This window comes from Carex rostrata, chromosome 1, assembly GCF_964058835.1.
Source record: "Carex rostrata chromosome 1, lpCarRost1.2, whole genome shotgun sequence".
NCBI lineage: Eukaryota > Viridiplantae > Streptophyta > Magnoliopsida > Poales > Cyperaceae > Carex > Carex rostrata.
Window position 1 is genome coordinate 3,599,403 of NC_135918.1, and position 19,907 is coordinate 3,619,309.

The 19,907-nt window shown below is 38.4% G+C and overlaps 3 protein-coding genes across 3 annotated transcripts; 1 reads left to right on the forward strand and 2 right to left on the reverse strand.

The window, feature by feature from the left end:
- Positions 1-7,905: 7,905 nt before the first annotated feature.
- Positions 7,906-9,706, reverse strand: LOC144552599 (uncharacterized). Its single transcript, XM_078300589.1, has 3 exons — positions 9,284-9,706; positions 8,879-9,017; positions 7,906-8,562 (listed from the first exon to the last, which is right to left on the reverse strand). Exons 1-3 carry the CDS (start codon positions 9,650-9,652, stop codon positions 8,378-8,380), a joined length of 693 nt encoding a protein of 230 aa, XP_078156715.1. The 5' UTR covers positions 9,653-9,706; the 3' UTR covers positions 7,906-8,377.
- A 436-nt stretch (positions 9,707-10,142) lies between these two features.
- Positions 10,143-13,344, forward strand: LOC144552591 (3'(2'),5'-bisphosphate nucleotidase 1-like). Its single transcript, XM_078300576.1, has 8 exons — positions 10,143-10,458; positions 10,582-10,657; positions 10,740-10,813; positions 11,276-11,481; positions 11,894-12,101; positions 12,439-12,537; positions 12,625-12,778; positions 12,983-13,344. The coding sequence occupies exons 1-8, from the start codon at positions 10,180-10,182 to the stop codon at positions 13,150-13,152; spliced, it is 1,266 nt and encodes a 421-aa protein (XP_078156702.1). The 5' UTR covers positions 10,143-10,179; the 3' UTR covers positions 13,153-13,344.
- A 1,594-nt stretch (positions 13,345-14,938) lies between these two features.
- LOC144552547 (thiamine diphosphate-binding fold (THDP-binding) superfamily protein) lies at positions 14,939-19,760 on the reverse strand. Its single transcript, XM_078300514.1, has 9 exons — positions 19,316-19,760; positions 18,166-18,303; positions 17,506-17,688; positions 16,892-17,049; positions 16,489-16,588; positions 16,253-16,364; positions 16,019-16,158; positions 15,753-15,938; positions 14,939-15,260 (listed from the first exon to the last, which is right to left on the reverse strand). The coding sequence occupies exons 1-9, from the start codon at positions 19,568-19,570 to the stop codon at positions 15,093-15,095; spliced, it is 1,440 nt and encodes a 479-aa protein (XP_078156640.1). The 5' UTR covers positions 19,571-19,760; the 3' UTR covers positions 14,939-15,092.
- Positions 19,761-19,907: the final 147 nt, after the last annotated feature.

Below are 19,907 nucleotides of genomic sequence, written 5' to 3' on the forward strand. Positions count from 1 at the left end.
AAGTTAATGGTATAATAATTATAATTTTGTGTTTTATGATATTACATACATTATGTATTTAATGCATTTATTTATTTGTTATATTTGAAATCAAATTATATATATTGTTAACGTATTCAATAATTATTCTTCATTCGTTTAGTTATTAGTTATCTTAACGGATAAAAGTGGAATATGAATAAAACTAATTCTATACGAAAATGCCTTCATTTGATCGGTACTATATCTATTGACACTCTTAACTACCTACAATTTCATAAGACATGCCTTATTTCGACACTAAGAAGAAACAACTTTGCTTAAGAAGAAGAATACATTGGCGAAGAGACCAAACATGATATTGATACCTATCTGGGCTTCTAAATCCCCGCTCAATGAAATTGTTCATTTATTTGTATTTGTCAATAGCCCAGGCCCCAGGAGTCCTCATCCAGAAGAAGAACGTGAATTACTTTGCTCAAGTTGTTACGCGCGTATTATTTTGAGGAATTGGGGTCGGTTCAATGGAACTCACATTAAATTAGTCTGATATTCGATCAAAGCCGTTCAATCAACATCAAGAGCTGTGTGAAAGTTTGTGTTATGATTCATGTAGATTAAGTCCTCACACATTTTGACGGAGATCAAATATGGCTTGACCGATATTCAAGCTCAATTTGATCTGATGTCTATCCAACCTCCTCGAGTCTGTAATTTCAACCGTTAGAAATTGTTGATTATTGCATATGCTGGTTATATGCATCTAGAAATGTTACATTTAAGATGCAAGTCGAGGGACCAAAAGTTTAGCCTGAGATGAAAATTATGACGTAAATTTACTCGAGTTGTATTTCCTAACTTGATTCATTATTGGTGGGGATTTTATTTTCTTTTAAAGAATAATAGTTTGCAAATCACAAAATAGCTTAAATCCTTTCAAATATTGTGTTTTGCGAGTGGAAATTCTATCTATTAAACATATGTTTAGATATTGCGTTGATTAAAACAGGATACTTTAAATATTGGTCTCAAATTAATTAGTAGCGATGACAAGAACATTTTGAACTTAAATTTACTTCAATCGATTTTGAAGCTTTAAATATATTTGTCTGGTTCTGTGAATCATTTTCACAAATAAGGTTTGTTATAAATAAAATAAAACTGTTCAAGGGGTTAACTTGAAAGCTTTTGCATAATTCTGCACCAGTGCCCCTTTTTCGTCTTCTACTTTCTAATCATCTGCATTTCAAGTTCCTTGGCTATCATACATGGAACGTAACTAACAATAGAGAGGAAATCAGTTAGTTTTGGTACCAGATGTATCAGTAAGATGGTACCAGATGGTATTGAGTATTGACTGGCATCTCCAGTTCCTTATTCATCTTTTACTTTGTATCAGTAAGATGGTACCAGATGCTTGGTACCAAGCCTACAAAAATACTTTTATTTCATAATGAAATCAGTTAGTTTTCCCCACTCCTATAAAAAAATAGATATATGTATTATAAGTTAACCTCAATAATTGGAAGAAAAGAAATTTCTTTAAGGTCTGGTATTGACTGGCACGACACTAACAACAACTTAACCACGTAGTTCAGACGACTCATTGAACAGTTTAGGGATGGAGACTCGGCCCAATAATAATAATTTAAACCCAATATGAGAAACATCTTGTAAACATGTCCAACACAGTGGACCTATCTCATATACACCTGCTTTGAAAAGTACCGTCCCAAATTTCACACAGTTTGTCAGAGTTTAAAAACTACCTCTCTTTGTCAAAGCTCCCATGTAGGTGGTTTACAGGGGCAATTGGATGGAAAAGAAACAAACATTTCTCTTTGTCAAGGGTTTCTTTGACCTCTTAACAGATTGCCTTATACTAAAAATGGGACCCGTAAATGACCATGAACACAAAACATCTACTATATATTATTCAGAGAACAAGTCGGACAAACAGGTACAGCAGTACAACAGAATTGAAGCTATTGTAAAAGATAGAAATTTCCATAAATAGAAGAAAAATACCAAGTACAACCTCAAAAAGAAAAATCCTAGTAGTTTTGGAATAAATAATTATAGTGTTTAATTTTTTTTTATTGTTTGTTTTAATTAAATATGTGGTCATGAACTACATCTGAAAGTTTTGTTTGAAATCTCCACTTATTTGAAGAATGTAGCGGAGATGAGCTAACAAAAATATACAGTACATCGTAATTTATGTTGAGATTTATTGTATGTTTTCGGTATTTTGGATTTTATAGGGTCCTTTTGGTAAAAAGAATTATAGAAAAGTTTAGGGACTTGAATGAAAGATGTAATGCCTATATAGGCTTGTATGAGAACAAAGAAAAATACAATTCATTTTTCTCTAGAAATCTACTTGGTATCAGAGCCGACCTAACCCTAACCCTAGCCGCTACAGTAACCGCGCCACCACAGTACCGGATCGCTACAGTACCCGCGCCGCTTGGTGCTCTCTTTTTCTAAAGTCGGCCGGCCACCAAAGGTAGCTTCTTTGTGTTGTTTTGGCCGGCGTGGGGGGCCTCTACCCCACGATACCCGAGAAGCGGGTTTGGATTGAGATTTGATCGGGTTTTGAACTCGAATCTTGATGAGATAGATCAAGATCGGGTCAAGGAGGAGAAGAAGAAGAGAGGGGGAGATAATGTGGATCTCGTCTTGAGGGATCAAGATCGGGTCAAGAAAAAGAAGAAGAAAGGGGGAGATAATGTGGATCTCGTCTTGAGGGATTAAGATCGGGTCAAGAAAAAGAAGAAGAAAGGAGGAGATAATATGGATCTCGATCTTAACAGTGTAAGATCGGGTCTAAGAGAGTAATAGGAGGGATTCGGACTCGGATCAATGTCAGAGGAGGAGACTGGTAATGCGTTTGCGAAGGCTTGCGCGAAGCTGACCTCTGATGAGATGGCTGTCATGGTGCGACGAGCGTTGGCTGTGTACCAAGCTTCTGTTGAGAGCAAGCTGAAGGAGAAAAAAGTTGAGCTGCCACCTATCGACATGAGACTCGAAGGGCCAGCTACGTACTTGACTGAGGAGGAGAGCCGGATTAGGCTACAGGCTGGGGCAGCAGGACTTCCAGGGGTGAAGTCAGCACTAGCGGTCTCCAACTCAAGTCACATAGGTAACACAGGGTTCAGAGGCGAGCCTCGACGATGTTACAGATGCGGTGAGGTAGATCACCTGAAGCAGGCTTGCCCTAAGCCGCCAAAGGAGAGAGATACAGGTAGGAGGGGGCAGTCTGAGAACTGTGAACGCGGCCGTGAGGGCCGAAGAGGTGAAAGAGGAGGCAACTGGGCAAATCTGATGGTTGCAAAGGAAGCGAAAGAAGCTATTGTGGGGTTATCCGAGGAGGATCTGATTTTGGAGATAGTCAGGAGGAGGCAGAAAGGAGCAAGTGAGGGGAAGAGTGTGGTCGCTGACACACTTGCTCTTGCCTCTAAACCCACTACTAGATCACCAGATTGGATAGTAGACTCTGGTGCATCTTGCCATGTGACTGGTGCTGTTAAGGAGTTTTCTTCCTATACTCACCTAGCAGTCCCAGATAGCATTCAGATAGCCGATGGTACTGTCCGGCCCGTGGTTGGTAAGGGTACTGTGAGATGTACCGATTCAGTGACTCTGACAAATGTGTTGCATGCTCCTTCCTTTCCCGTAAACCTGGTGTCCATTAGTGCTATTATTCGTGAGCAGAAATGCATTGTGACCTTTGATATTCCAAAGATGGTCTTTCAGGAGAAGGGGACAGGTCGAATACTTGGAACTGGCACATGGCGTGATGGGTTGTGGTACATGGATAGAAAAGGTATGGACACAGCGCTGGCATCTGTGGTCGATAGAGTGGAGGCAGGAGGATCTGGGGTGAGTGTGGAGGATGAGTTGCTTCTGATTCATCGACGGATGTGGCACTCTTCCTTCAGCCTACTGGAACATTTGTATCCATCAAAGTATGAGAAAGCTGACAAACAGAAACTTGTGTGTGATGGATGTGAGTTTGGGAAGCACACAAGGAGTTCGTATGCAAGCTCAGGAAGTAGAAGTTCTCATGCCTTTGATCTGGTACACTCGGATGTGTGGGGGCCTTGCTCAACAACTTCGATAAATGGGTATAGATTTTTTGTGACTTTCATCGATTGTTATTCTCGTGTCACATGGTTGTACTTGATGAAAAACAAGAATGATGTACTTGCTTGCTTCAAGGATTTCCATAAGGCGGCTCAGACTCAGTTCGGTGCTGTGGTGAAGGCACTGAGATCCGATAATGGGACCGAATATATAAACAAGGCATTCGAGGAGTATTTGTCAGTTCATGGGATACATCATCAGACCACGTGCCCTTACACACCAGCACAAAATGGAGTGGCAGAGAGGAAGAATAGACACTTGTTGGAGGTAGCCCGGTGCATGATGATCTCCATGAATGTTCCGAAACATTTGTGGGGACAAGCAGTCATGACAGCCGCACAATTGATCAACAGAATGCCATCTAGAGTGTTGGACTGGCAGACTCCGTGTGTGATGTTGAAAGGAGATAATGGGGGTATTATTTCTCCAAAGGTATTTGGCTGTGTGTGCTTTGTGAAAGACAACAGACCAACAGTGGGAAAGTTGGATCCCAGAGCGGTGAAATGCATCTTTGTGGGTTACTCCGGTACTCAAAAGGGTTATGTGTGCTGGAGTCCAGTAAAGAGGAGATTGTTTGTGAGTATGGATGTTACATTTCGTGAGCTCGAACCTTACTACTCCTCAGAGACTACATCACCCTTTGGAGACTCGCTCGATACAAGAGGTATGAGGCGAGAGGGGGAGAGTAGTAGTGATGGTGAGAGGAGGATGGTGAGTGTGAGTGGTATTCCTTGCCCACTGATGGATTCGACTAGGATTGAGCCGGAAAAGCAGGATTCGGCTAGGGTTGAGCCGGAAAATGAGGATTCGGCCAGGGTTGAGCCGCAAAGGGAGGATTCGGCTGTGGGTGAGCCGGAAGTTGAGAGAAATGAGCCCGAAGGTGGTAGCACTCAGGCTCAGGGGGAGTCGAGATACCGTGAGGTGTATGTGAGGAGAAATAAGCAGAGTGAGGGAGTCGTGCCTACAGTGCCACCTGTGCCAAGTCCCTTGTCCATGCCTACTTCGACTCCTGCGGCACTTACACCATCCACCTCAGATTCAGAGTACTCAGGTGATATAATTCCTCTTGATTCTCCTCCCACTCCCATGTCATTGAGACGGACCTCTCGGTCCAATGCGGGACATCCTCCTGATCGCTATGGTTTTCCACATGACATTGCGCAGTTTGTCTCTTACTCTAGCATATCACCAGCACATGGAGCATTTATTGCATCGTTGGACTCTGTTATTTTACCGAAGTGTTGGCAGGTTGCTAAGGAGGATCCAAAGTGGAAAGCAGCCATGCTAGAAGAGCTCGAGGCTCTCGCTAAGAACAAAACCTGGAAGCTTGTGTCACTACCACCAGACAAGAAGGCAGTTGGATGCAAGTGGGTATTTACTGTGAAGCAAAGCCCAGAGGGTCGGGTTGAGCGTTACAAGGCCCGATTGGTGGCGAAGGGGTACAGTCAGACTTATGGTATCGACTATGATGAGACCTTTGCACCCGTGGCGAAGATGAGCACAGTACGGACACTTGTTTCCTTAGCAGCGAATGGGGGGTGGAAGTTGCACCAGCTCAATGTGAAGAATGCCTTCCTTCACGGTGATTTGCTGGAGGAGGTATACATGGAGGTCCCACCGGGTTTTGGCACAAAACAAACGGAGGGTAAGGTGTGCAGGCTCAAGAAATCTCTTTATGGACTGAAGCAGTCCCCTCGGGCCTGGTTTGATAGATTCAGGATGGCTATGGTAGGTATGGGCTATCAGCAGATCAATGCCGACCACACGGTGTTCTTTCGACAACATGGTGGTCACATTACTATGCTGGCTGTGTATGTCGACGATATGACCATTACCGGGGATGATGAGGGGGAGATTGCACAGTTGAAGGCAAAATTGGGGAAAGAATTCGAGGTAAAAGATCTGGGACAACTTAGGTACTTCCTTGGGATTGAGGTGGCTCGCGGAGCAGAGGGGATTGTTCTATCTCAGAGGAAGTATGTCCTGGACTTACTCAGTGAGACAGGCATGTTGGGGTGCAGGCCTGCAGTTTCTCCAATTGATGTGAAGGCCAAGATGAGTGCAGAGGCAGGAGAACAGGTTGATCGTGAAAGGTACCAGAGACTGGTAGGCAGATTGATCTATTTGGGTCACACTCGTCCTGATATCTCATTTGCAGTAAGCGTGGTGAGCCGCTACATGCATGACCCTAGGAAGGGCCATATGGACGCAGTGTATCATATCCTAAGGTACCTGAAGAGTGCACCGGAGAAGGGCTTGATCTTCAGGCAGAATGGGCACATGAACATTGAGGGCTATTGTGACTCTGACTGGGCTAGTTGCCAAGATGACAGGAGGTCCACATCTGGCTACTGCATGTTTGTAGGGGGCAACCTGGTCTCCTGGAGAAGCAAGAAGCAGCCGGTTGTTGCGAGATCGACGGAAAAAGCTGAGTACAGGGCTATGGCATTGGGAGTTGCCGAGATGCTGTGGCTGAAGAGGTTACTGGAAGATCTCAAGGTGAATCACGGAGCCAAAATGAAGTTGTGGTGTGATAGCAAATCAGCGATCAGCATTGCCAACAATCCTGTGCAGCATGACAGAACCAATCATGTGGAGATCGATAGGTTCTTCATAAAGGAAAAGTTGGAAAGTGGACTATTGGAGCTGAGCCATGTAGCTACGGGAGATCAAGTAGCTGACTGCCTCACCAAAGGACTTAACTCGATAGATCTAGCTAGGTTATGTGACAAGATGGGCTTGATGGATATCTTTTGCCCATCTTGAGGAGGAGTGTTGAGATTTATTGTATGTTTTCGGTATTTTGGGTTTTATAGGGTCCTTTTGGTAAAAAGGATTATAGAAAAGTTTAGGGACTTGAATGAAAGATATAATGCCTATATAGGCTTGTATGAGAACAAAGAAAAATACAATTCATTTTTCCCTAGAAATCTACTATTTACTATGATTTTGGCAACTCTATGTTATTTATGTAGCATTTGTTTTTAGTAAGGTAGACCATCCACATATGGTAGCAAGTCCTTTTCCTACAAATTGAACGTACAACCAATGATATCATCTAGGTTGTGGCTTCAATGCCAAATTCAGATGCCCCATACATTACAGAGGTGAGGTTACTTTTACAATTTACAAATGAACCCCGTCCTCTTTTTCTTTTCTCATTCCCTCTTTTCTCATTCCCTTGTGATTATACAAATAGATCTATTGTTTTGCATAAGTTTCTCCAAAGATGGCAAAATAAACAGGCTGCATTTGATTTAATCCAAATCACTTTCAAGTGGATTATAAACTCACAACTTGCTGCAGAATTTTGAGATGATTTAAGCCCAGGAGGTTGGTATCTCAAAAAGGAGCTTACAAAAAAATTGAAACAATCCAAGTCCAACTGTGTTACAAAATCTCATGATAAGGGAAACACTTGTGTATATTAGATAATCAAAGTTAGTTAGCCTTGGTTTATTGATCATACTATGCTTTTAGGATAGAAGACCTGATTATCAATTTCATTATCACTCTCATGAAAATAAACTGCATGAGCATCAGTCAATTTGGATATCTTACTTCAGCTGAGCTATACTTGCAATGTATTATTAAGCTCACTTGTATAATAATTTTATCAAAAGACATGTTTACATAGTTTCATATGATGCAACATATCCTGGCTTTGAATGCCAACACAGACCAGATGGTAAATTATTTCTTGAATAAAAAACAAAATTCTGAGAATATTTCAGAATGCTTACATATACTAAAGGAGCAATTTTTTCTTGCATGTAATTTAATAAATAATGGTCTTCTTATCATATAAGGTTAACAAATGTTCCTTACAGAATGGTTGTGGTAAACCCTTTTTTTATCCGAACTCACTAGAATTTAAACTCAACACAGAGGTTGAGATTTCAGACTGATATTACCACCAAGTTCCCTCATATAAGATGTAAATATATACAGGTATACAAATAAGCACAGTGTGCCTCGTAGGTAGCTTAAATAGTATATTTAACCTTCCAAAGAGAAACAATGGATATGTCTTAAAGATGCTACTTCAATCTTTGTGTTTTCCATTTCTCTTCAGGAAGCAAGGGTTTTTTGGTCATCGATGGGCATTTTTAATATAACCCAATTAACAGAGTAAATAGCTATAATCTTTTCTATTATATGGAGGCAAAATCAAAGTTTCAGGTATTGAAGGTGGTTCAGTAGAAGCTTTGACAAGATGACAGAACTGGAAACTGAACTTTTGATTCAATTAGGACAGCGTGATGAAATGTTGCAAGGAACTAACCAAGCTAGGTGGCCAATGCTTGGTCTCTCTCACATAGGAGATATCAGTGTAGTGAGGATCTAAAAGCGTGGCAATTGCAAACTGGTTCTCTGCAAGGAGAGGTGCGCGTTTGTCTGCATACAATGCTGCGGCAAGGGCTGCATGGATCTCTGCATACAAAATCCGAAAAAGATTCATATGTAACTTAAACATCGGAGAATAAGGTAGAAATTTTAAGTGTGCCTTCTTAGTTAAGTTTTCAAAACCATGAATAGCTTTAAAAGCTCTAATGACTTCAGTTACCAAAATGCCCTTGCATATGTCTGGATTTGAAGGACAGAACTATCTAATGTCTTTAGTTTTTACCTTGAGGTCAAATTTGGTTTGTATTACTATTGGAAGAATAAAGTAGATTTTGTCAAATAAAAAAAATTAAAAAATTTTCTTTGTCAAATAAAAAAATTAAAATTTCTATTGAACTAAGACCTGGATAACCCTTGAGAGAAATAGAGACATCTTCCATCTCAGCAATAGCCTCATCTCGATCTCCTATCTCATACAATACAAGTGCTCTACCAACTCTGCCATATTCTGACAACGCAAAATCCTTGTAATCCTTAATCAGCTTAGGGGCCAAGCACATCAAAAACAAAACAAAAAAAAAAGGATTCACAAGTGATTTATCAAATTCCATCTATTACAGGATATCATAAAGGACAGCAAGTTACTACAGAATTTCAAGTAGGTAGGAACTGGAAGGCACAATATTTTTGCAAGAGAGCACAAGCTTCTCTCATGTAAGAGATGTGCTCGAGATAATGCCTCACTAAAAAAATGATAATTAAATGATAATTTTCTTATTCCTAAAACATAATAAGGAAACTTGTGTACTTGAGTGAAGAAGACGAGAGCCTGAGGAAAGTCGCCCTTGGCTTGGAGGTCTTTTGCCATGTCAAGTAATTCTACTGCCTTGTCAACCCGTGTTGACACGTCAACACTCGCCTGCCTCTCCAAGTCCGTGACCGGGTCGAACGGGTCTCCACCAGTCGATTCAGCCGCGGCAGGAAGCGGCGTGAAAGGCAGAGAAAGGAGAAAAAAGATGTAACTCCTTTTGGTTACCTTTAGAGGGAAAGGTAGAGAAGAGGAAGGCAATTTGGGATGGGAAAGATGAGGGGAAGGTGGAGGTGTGACATTGAAATTGAACTTGAAATGGGGAGGAGAAGAAGAAGAGGGAAGGCTACAGCACTGGAAAGAGATCATCGTCGTGTGGTGTGGTTGGTCTCTGCTCGTTAATTTCCTCCCGAGCGAGTAACTATTGACGAGTAATCTAATTATTCAGCCCAACACCGTACAGTACAGCGTTAGATCCGAATTATGCGTTCCAGATCTGGCCACCGTCTCTCCTTGTGAGACACAAGAGTACCAACGGCTGTTAGCCGTGTTGTCGCCAGATGACTCAGATTACAACCCAAGCGCTAAATCGAGTCAATTCCTCTGAGATAATGCACCGTTTGACTTTTCAATCTGAAACCGTCCGATAAGAATCTGCTATAAGAATCCTGCTAATATTCTGTAATGAACGGACCAGATTCAACTCAAAAGTTGAGGTACCATAGGTATATGAATTCGAGCCAACGTCCGTGCTGTGCTGCACCCCAGAAGGCCACGTAAGTGAATACACGGTAGGCTAAACGGTGCGAAGCCGTAGAAAGCCAACATCCATAATAGATCCTCCACCTCTTCTAAATAAACGGGCCAAACCAAACAAAACAAATGCCACACTAAAGATGGCAGCTCGACTGGGCCTATCTACTGTCTTCTCTTTAGGCCCAAGGAAAGCTCTGCCACTGCCAGGGCGACTGCCTTGTCTCCCTGCACCTGGTTATCCGATTCATCGCCATTTCTTCACTTCTCTTTACTCTCCGATCTCACCCCTGCAATTAGCAAGGAACCTCTCTCAGGTCACCATGTCAGCTTCAATCTATGGTACATCGCAGATTTCCTCTTACGAGGAGGAGCTCGCCGCCGCTAAGAAGGCCGCCTCTCTCGCCGCTCGCCTTTGTCAGGTTTTGTCAAATACAAGTTTAATAGCTTTTAATTGAAAAGGTTTCTCAGAAATTTTGACGTATCAGTTGTCAGTGACTAAGCAATGCACTTGTGTTTACTTTTTCCTTCCTCCGACTAAGCAGTTGGTGCAAGCTGAAATCTTGCAATCGGATGTACAGTCCAAAGCAGATAAAAGCCCCGTCACTGTGGCTGATTATGGTATTTTTATCATTCAACACATATAATATAGTAAAGTTTGTTATTTTGTTCAGAACTATCCGCAATGTCATTATTCATTCAGGTTCACAAGCTATAGTAAGCCTTGTATTGGACATGGAGCTCTCTTCTGCCCCTTTTTCTTTGGTTGCTGAGGAGGTATAGTACATCTATAGCATTTGTTAACTGTAAACATGGGTATTGTACTGGTACAGTACATATGTGGTTTACTCATTTCATTTTGGTCACTAATGCTGTAAATTTTACCCTGGCACATGTATGTGTAACCCTTAATTGAGTTATTTGATGTAGCACAACAAATCTATGGTTGCCATGATCAAAATGGTTTCCTCCATTTTTATCGACAATTGTGTTCCTATCTGTTGTTGCTTCATCCTTCTTTCCTTAGAGGAACTATTAGATTCATGTGATCAAGCTCCCAGATTACTGTGAGGAACTCATGAATACTAGTGATTGTTAGGTTACTATGAGGAACTCGTAATAATGTATGTTTAGTTGAATATGAGATGTTTTTATTGTATTTATATATTGAAAAATGGCTTTATTGCTAAGGGTGTAAATTGCAAGGATATTCATTTTCTTTTTCTTTTTGTAATGCAGGACTCAGAGGACCTAAGAAAAGACAGCTCAAAAGAGATATTAACACGGATTACTGACCTTGTTAATTCTACACTCTCATCTGATCCTTTATTTTGTAATATAACCATGTCCGAGGAAGGGGTACTCTCAGCAATTGATAAGGGTAAATCTGAAGGGGGCTCATCGGGCAGACATTGGGTACTCGATCCAATTGATGGCACCAAAGGGTATGTTATTTTGTATATACTCATAACAGGTTTCGGCTGAAAGATTTTGCTTTTGGCATCTTTTCAAAAAATATATCTGATATATTTTCTTTTATTCTACCTTTTGTACATTTTATGGGGGTTCCAAGAGTTAAAATAACCCATACCACTACTGAATAGACATAGATTTATGCACCAGTTTAGCTCTATTTTTTGCAGTCTTTTTTTTTTTTTTTGTATTATTGTCTTTTCCTCTTTCTCCTTTTGACTTAAGTTGCATAAATGACCTCTATTCGGGCTTGATTGAGCTTCAGAAGAACTTATACGCCTTTGTTTTAGAAATTGGTTATGAGTATTTAAAAAGGAAAAATACATGAATGTTTCTGTTACTTGCTTTTAGTTGAATTACTTCTTCTTGATTAAATTACCTCAGGTTCGTGAGAGGAGATCAATATGCAATTGCACTTGCATTGCTTGATCAAGGAAAAGTTGTATTAGGTGTCTTAGGATGTCCAAATCTCCCTCTGGCATCAATACAGAATACAAATCAAAATGTAGAACAAATCGGTTGCCTCTTTTCTGCAATAGTTGGAAAAGGTGCATTGGTGCAATCTCTTGATGAGGGCTCTTCACCTACAAAGGTTTATCACTTATTTTAGTATCCTTTTCTCTTTGTTTCACTGTTTATTTTTTCATCCTTGGAAAACCTATATTACTAAACAATTATTGAGTCTCCCACTAATGTTCTCAGTATTAAGATCATCTTTATTGCACTTACATATGTTCTATGTTGAACCTGACAAAGAAAAGGGCTAAATTACCATTGACCATTGATTTTTAAACCCAACTTAATAGCATTGTGCTTTTTCTGTTGAGTTAAAGTTTAAGATTTTTTATAGTCGAATTAAAATTCAAGTTTTGCTAGGATGAGGGCAATTACTCACAGAATCCAAATTGACTTCCTTTTCGTTTGTGCAGATTCAAGTAACCACCATTGATAACCCAGTTGATGCCTCATTTTTTGAGTCTTATGAGGCAGCGCACTCCATGCATGATCTGACAAGCAATATAGCTAAGGTAATTGACAGTATTGTTCATCAAACTTTGTTTAATGGTATTCTTTTACTCGTCTATCATCTTCATTTTTTTGTTTGTTTGAAACAGAAACTCGGTGTAAAGGCCCCACCAGTAAGGATTGACAGCCAAGCGAAATACGGTGCCTTAGCCAGAGGAGATGGCGCAATTTATTTACGCTTCCCTCATAAGGGTTATAGAGAGAAAATTTGGGATCATGCCGCTGGTTATATTGTGGTAACAGGTACATAAATTATTTACTAATAAAAGCACTGAGGCCCCCCCCCCCTGTAAACCCTAACACCCTGAAAACCCCAAACAATTTAAATGAAAAAAGAGGAAAAAAAATAGTAGAGTAAAATCAAGGGGGTTCAGAATTCTTTATGGAATTTTTGTGAGAGATTATTCTCACGAGGTGATAATTTTTGTGGGCTTCATTTTTCCACAGAAGCTGGTGGTGTGGTCACTGATGCGGCAGGAAATGATTTGGATTTTTCAAAGGGAAGGTACCTTGACCTTGATACGGGAATAATTGCAACTAACACAAATTTGATGCCTTCACTTCTTGTTGCGGTACAAGAATCTATCAAGGAACAGCAGTCGGCCTCTCTCCTGTGATACTTGTTTGTACTATAGGGACAAATTGCATTGTTTATTCTATAGGGACAAATTGCATTGTTTATTGCATTCTTCTCCAATGAATGTTTGATATTTTAAGCTGCTCATTTCTTTTTAATTTTACATTAAAATATATCCAAATATTTGGCAGGCCTTTTGATTTTATTACATGTGATTTAAAAAAAAAATAAACTGTTTTTGTTCCTCCTTATCTACAGGTCCGGACTCTTTATCTGCACTTCAAACGCATATTTACTTTCTTTTTATAAGTGTTTTTATCTGATGAGGAAAACATTTATATCTTTTGTATGGTAGGTATATAGAGAAGAACTATGGTGTTCTTAAGTTTATTTAAGTTCCTATGTGAATTCAACTCTAAACCTATCAGATTGGCTTCAAATGACGAATTCAAACTATTGAAACTCATTTACCTTACGAGTGATGCATTTACATGCAAAAAATTTTAACTTTCAAATTAATTTAGTATAAAGTTAAAATTAATTTAGTATAAAGTTAAGTGGTCAAAATTAGAGATTTATAAATAATTTTAATGTATTCATTTTTTGAAAAAATTTTACCACTTGATTTGATACAAAATTAATTTGAAATTTTAAAATTTTCAAATGTAGACGCATCACTCATAAGGTTGATGGACTTTAACGGTTTGAATTTGTCATTTGAAGTCAATATGATAGATTTTAGGAGTAGAACTAGGGTGTTCTTAAGTTTCAAGTTTAAAACTTGTCAATTCGGCTTCAAATGACGAATCCAAACTGTTGAAATCCACCTACTTTACAAGTGAAATGATTTGTCTACATGTGAAAATTTTAAATATTTGAATTAATTTAGTACAAAACCAAGTGGTTAAAAAACATTCAAAAAATGAATGCATCAAAATTAATTTATTAAGCTTCTAATTTTGACCGCTTGACTTTATACTAAATTAATTTAAATGTTTAAAATTTTCATATGTAGACGCATCACTCGTAAAGTAGGCGGGTCTTAACGGTTGAAATTCACAAAGCCAATTTGATAAGTTTTAGACTTGAGTTCACCAAAAGGTTTGATGAACTTAAGAACACCTTAGTTCTACTCTAGATTTTAGAGTTGAGTTCACAAAAGAACTTGGTGAATATAAGAACACCCTAGTTCTACTCTAGGTATACGCTTTTGTAACATAATATTCACCCTAGTTCTACTCAAGGTATACACTTTTGTGAGTCCTGAAATTTCAATATCAACTGTTAATTTTTTCCATACACAGATCTCGAAAATATTATAAAAAAATATAAGTTTTCATGCACACATTTTGAGAAAGACCAATAGATGGAATCGGAATTACAGGGTCCTGAAATTCCCTGAGAATTACAGCAGATTTATTTTTCCACTTTTGTAACATAACAAAAGTCCAGATTGCATAGATCAAATTGTATTACATAGAATATGTCACAAAATGTCTCTACCTACTATTTAAAAGATATAAACATTATTGTCATCAGGTATAAACATTTAACAAAAATATTGTTATGGTGCTAATAAATAATTCAACGTTGCAGTTATCACTTCTCTTTAAATTTTGTTTGAAACCAATGCTGGTGTCTACCAAGTCACAACATTTAAAGAAGCATTGAGAGAATTGAGTTCTCTTTGTTAAGGATGTTCTGTGCTCATGAACAAAATAATACAAGATTAGTGTTATTTGAATTAGTGTATAATAATAGTGTGAGATTAGTGTTGATAAGAGTACTGTTGGAATTGTGTTAATTTTTTGCTATTTGCAATAGGGTAGCGGAAATAACCTTTTTATAATCCTTATTTTTTTATACTAACGTCGCCAGTACGATCAGCATCAATTAATCGCAATGCATATACATGGCTTCCATGACACCTTATATTTTGTCTAAAGGCAAGCCTCTCCTATACAAATAACCAGAATTGAACTATAGAGGTATGTCAGAAGGATAGTCTGCAGGATGCTTCTTTATTGTTTGACGGAGCATGTTCTCTTGATCGCGTAGATTATTAGGAACTTGATCATATACATCGGTGAATAGATCCCTAAGAGCTGGTTTGTGCATTCTCTCAGCAACCTGAATTGCTTGCAATAGCTACACAAAGGGAGGCAAAAAAAGAATTAAAAAATGTAACTTTTGTTTACTTGTTGAACCAGGGGGGGAAGTAAATTGAGGAAAAATGGTGCTAAGCACCACCTATATATAAATTGAAATTTTTTGTCTTTTAAAAATTAAATTTTACAAAAAATTATATACTATTAGTCCCCCTTTATATAATAAAATTATGGAACACATTATCCAGGCCCCTGTCTCAATTTTTTGGTTCCACCCCCCTGCATTGAACATACATTACAGATGCTGGATTGTAAAAATAATCCCCCAAAATTTCTAGTGCAGCCATAGATGCGGAATATCCTATCAACTTGGGGTAAAAGTAGAAACACACCTTTATAGTTTTTAATATTAGCAAACTTAACCTAGGTAAGAGAAAAAAATTTCAAGGCCTTGTGAAAGGAAAAGGAAAGAGGACTACCAATTTCAGAAAAGGTTTGAAATTTTATTTTGTAATATTTGGTCTAACATTACCTCCTTTCTAACGTTGCTCCTGAGCTCAGATTCCTCTGCATCAGACCACCAGCCATTGCCCTCAACCCATTGCCTGTATCTTGAGATCGGGCCCCGAGCTATTCGCCAGTGCTCAATTTCATCTATCGGCCTGTACTTGGTTGAGTCATCTGAAGTGGAGTGGTGACCAACTCTATATGTTAGGGCCTGCATATTCCAAATCCTCGTTAACCGCTCAAAACTTTGTAAGATTGAATCCAGTCATACATTAATTTTAATTGCTATACCTCAACTAAAATAGGTCGGCCTTCAGATATTGCCATTTCTCGTGCAGCATGCACTGCACTGTAAACAGCTAGAGCATCGTTACCGTCTACACGAATACTTCTGATCCCATAAGCTTGGCCACGAATAACAGCACCATCACCTAAAATTTTGTTTTGTTAGAAACAAACTTTGATTAGTTAATTATGCTAAAGTGATAATACCCATTTTAATAAGTAATGAAGTGAAATTTGTACATCTAAATTGATCTTTTATAGGAGTACTGATAGCCCACCCATTGTTGCGACAGAAAAAAATTACTGGAACCTCCAACACAGCAGCAAAATTCAGTGCTGCATGAAAGTCTCCCTACAAGTTTTGAGCATAGAGAAATTGTGTTTACTGATATGAACCACATAAATAACTGCAGAGTTGTGCATTTTAATAGCAAGAAGTTTTCTTAATGTACCCAAAATTCGCTTAAAACATATACCTCGCTGGTACCACCGTCACCAAAGTAAGTGATGGAACATGCATTTTTCTTGTCCATCTTAAGGGAGTATGCTGCTCCTACTGCATGAGGCAGCTGAGTACTGATATTGCCAAACTTGAAGTCAAATTTTTGTCAATAATCATTTCAAAATATGCTACTTTAAAAAGATTGGGGGCTTTATTTCTGTGTCCTTGGAAGGCCTCAAATCATCCAATATACTGCTAGCAAATATTATAAACCTCACCGTATCTCACCCGCATTAAAAAATGGGGAGCTTTTAAAATTCACGAGCCAAAAGATGACATTGTCTGATATTTATGAGAGAGAAACCAGGTGGTCTACTGTTAAAAAGGTATGCAAAATATCAGTAGAATATGCAAAGAAAAAGAAGAAGTGGCAATACGCGATAGGAGAAGACACAGTGAAATAGTTGAGGCGGTTACTTCCATAGTGGATCGGCATCTGGCGGCCTTTCCCATAGTCTAACGTGTTGCCAAAGCATTGATTTGCAAACTCTTGCAAAGTAAAACCTCGCCACAGTAACACCCCTGGCTCCCTATACTACAGTCAGAACAATGCATCGAATTTACCAACAAAATTCATTCAGTAATTATACTCGTGAAATTTTCATTACAGAAACCTCCTTTTAAAGGGAAATGTCTATACCAAAATCTTCATTAAAAATCCAAAATGCAAAAACAATCTTTCTCATGTTGACTTAGTTTCATTTTTTCATGAATTAAGCATTTATAGTCGAGAATCCTCTTTTTTCAATTCTATAATTAGTAGCAGGGGCAGAGGTAAGTGCAAAGAATGGGGTTAATTGACCCCCGTTTATTTTCAAAATTTATGTACTTGTACATCATAAAATTAACCTCCATTCTCAGCATGAAAATTTTATATGATTGAACCCCAGTCACATGTGACCCCCATTGTATAAAAGTCTGGCTCTGCCGCCCCTGATTATTAGTTATATTTTTATGGAAGAATGAACCCTTTTGTTTTGATTTCACCTACTTGGGGAAGGACAACATCATCTAGGCTTAGTGCAGCAGCCGAGGCAATATTGATGGCTTCTTCACCAAAAGAGGTGAGATAGAAGGAAATTCTTCCTTGCCTTTGTGCTTCATAAAAAATAGTGTCCATTATTTGTAGCGTTACCATGTCACTGTACATTTTCCTGGCAAGATCCTTCCCAACCTAAAATTAATGTTTAAATGATTGATTAAAAGAATTTTTAAAAGGAATGATAGTAACCTATATTGTCTCTGTAAGAGGCTAAAATTGCAAACTAATTAAACAAGATTCTAATGGCACAATGATGGATGTGGAGTTGTGGTTTTCATCATTTAATGGAAATAAAAATATGATTAATATCATTTAATTAAATTAAGAAAAAGATGAATTCATAATATTCTCGTTAAATTATACAAAAAAAAAATGAGTAATTTAGTCTTTGAATTCAATAAGTTTCTTTTTCCTCGCTTATGCTGGTTTTCCTCATTCTGTTTTTGTGCAATCATTGAGGTTGAGGCACAGATTAGTCTTCCAATTTGGGATTAAATTTACAAATTTCAGAAAAAGAAAGTGAAATAATGCTTCTAGATGTTAGGCAGTGTTTGGGTAAGGAAAAGAATAGGCAGTGTTTGGGTAAGGAAAAGAAAAGAATAAAAGTACGTCTTTGAACCTAGAGCCAGACATAGTTTGGCCACTGTCATCTAGAACACGATAACAACTAATTCGTTCCTTTGGTGATTCAGCCAGGAACCTCATTTCTGCAACAAATGCAACCTTGCCCCCAGGAAAATCCAATACCTGAATTTGTTTAGAACAATCTAATCGAGTTCATAAATAAAATCCATAATAGAAATACTATTTATGGCAACCATGCATATAATGATTAAAACTAAGCAAGAATAAAAAAAATAATAATAAGTTAATAACACGGTTACCATGTGTCAGTTAGAATCCAATTCGGATACCGAAACCAATGACATAAGCACTGAAAACATCTTGATATAAATTCATACAAGTTACCAATCAGGTCTTGTATTGACATCCCACCCAATAATGGCAGAAGATATTTTATTGTAAAAGCACTAAACAGAGAACAATCCGAAAGGAACAAATTGACAGCATCAAGCTACAGTTTATCTTTGCAAGGAGCCAAGGATTAAGACTAGCTTTAAAATATTACTGTCCCACTCAGCAATATTTTAAGCATGGAAAGTTCACTGACATCATGCATATTAGTCTAATTAATTAGTATCTGGGTCAGACATCATGCTCTTACAAAAATATATTAGGATATATATATATATAGAGATGAGCTACGGTGAGTTGCGAAGTAATGTATATATAAGGATATATATATATATATATATACTATACACACACATATATATAATATACACCAATTCCCAAGAAATGTATAAAACTAGAGCTTGCACTGCATACACGAGACTGAATCGTCTGCCCCCAGAGTCACTGAAGAGTGGACCCCTAGTAAACAGTAACCAGTTAACTTTAACCCTTTAACAGTAATCGGGACCACCCTGCAGTGACTCTGGGGGCAGGAGATCTGATCTCTGCATACACGGAATCTCCACTTAAAAAAATAACAAACACCCTTTCTAAAAATAGATGTAGATACGATTTACCAATTAAAATATAGACAATACATGCTACAATACTTTCACCGAAAATTATAGACACAGTGTTGTATGGACCTTATTGTGTCTTTCTCACGTAACAAACATGGCCAACTTAACATTGAAATCGATTAAAGGAAAACAAATTAGAACAGAATCAATAATTTAATCTGAACCTGAGAAATCGACCCCTTATCATCGTGTGTTAAAATTTCATTGGCTTCCACAGACCCGGCATGCGGGAGTGAGCAGAAATTCCTTGTATTGCTTAAAGAGCCACCTCTGCATGTGTCATTACCATCAGCAGGAGAAGAATTAACCCAAATTGGGATCAAATTAGACAATGAGACCCCATCAACAGTTGTCAGAGCTTCAATTTTTCCTCTGAGAAAATGAGTAAGCAATCGTGATCTTGCTAGTCTCAGCGCCATGGAGGAGGAGAAAGAGAGAGGAAAGGACGGAGAGAGCAGGGTAGGGTTGAGAGATTATTGAGGAACCCGATTATTTATGGTGTCGATAAATTAAAATACTAAATTGAGAAATTATATTAGAATTAGGAGAAGAAGAGATAGAGATGGGAAAAAAGAGAAGAATTACTCATTGTCCTGTCAGCTTCTCTGATAGAGCTCGCAAGTTACTGGACCATAATTGTCAATTCTCTCCAGTTGTACCATCCAGTACTGCTCCGTTACCTTCCTATTTGCTGTAATTATTTATGAAATGATTTGTCTAAAATACTCTAATAGTCGCAATAATATTTTTTCTGGT

What these genes read in the sequence shown, in the direction of transcription:
- LOC144552547 (XM_078300514.1), bottom strand. Translation starts at nt 19,570, where the DNA reads ATGGCGCTGAGACTAGCAAGATCACGATTGCTTACTCATTTTCTCAGA. An exon ending in ATGATGTTGTCCTTCCCCAA is followed by an intron (nt 17,050 to 17,505) that starts GTAGGTGAAATC and finishes TTCTGACTGTAG; the next exon opens with TATAGGGAGCCAGGGGTGTT. An exon ending in GTGACGGTGGTACCAGCGAG is followed by an intron (nt 16,365 to 16,488) that starts GTATATGTTTTA and finishes CAAAACTTGTAG; the next exon opens with GGAGACTTTCATGCAGCACT.
- LOC144552599 (XM_078300589.1), bottom strand. Translation starts at nt 9,652, where the DNA reads ATGATCTCTTTCCAGTGCTGTAGCCTTCCCTCTTCTTCTTCTCCTCCC. An exon ending in CTCTCGTCTTCTTCACTCAA is followed by an intron (nt 9,018 to 9,283) that starts GTACACAAGTTT and finishes TTGGCCCCTAAG; the next exon opens with CTGATTAAGGATTACAAGGA. An exon ending in TTCTCTCAAGGGTTATCCAG is followed by an intron (nt 8,563 to 8,878) that starts GTCTTAGTTCAA and finishes TTTTGTATGCAG; the next exon opens with AGATCCATGCAGCCCTTGCC.
- LOC144552591 (XM_078300576.1), top strand. Translation starts at nt 10,180, where the DNA reads ATGGCAGCTCGACTGGGCCTATCTACTGTCTTCTCTTTAGGCCCAAGG. An exon ending in CCAATTGATGGCACCAAAGG is followed by an intron (nt 11,482 to 11,893) that starts GTATGTTATTTT and finishes AAATTACCTCAG; the next exon opens with GTTCGTGAGAGGAGATCAAT. An exon ending in TGGTTATATTGTGGTAACAG is followed by an intron (nt 12,779 to 12,982) that starts GTACATAAATTA and finishes ATTTTTCCACAG; the next exon opens with AAGCTGGTGGTGTGGTCACT.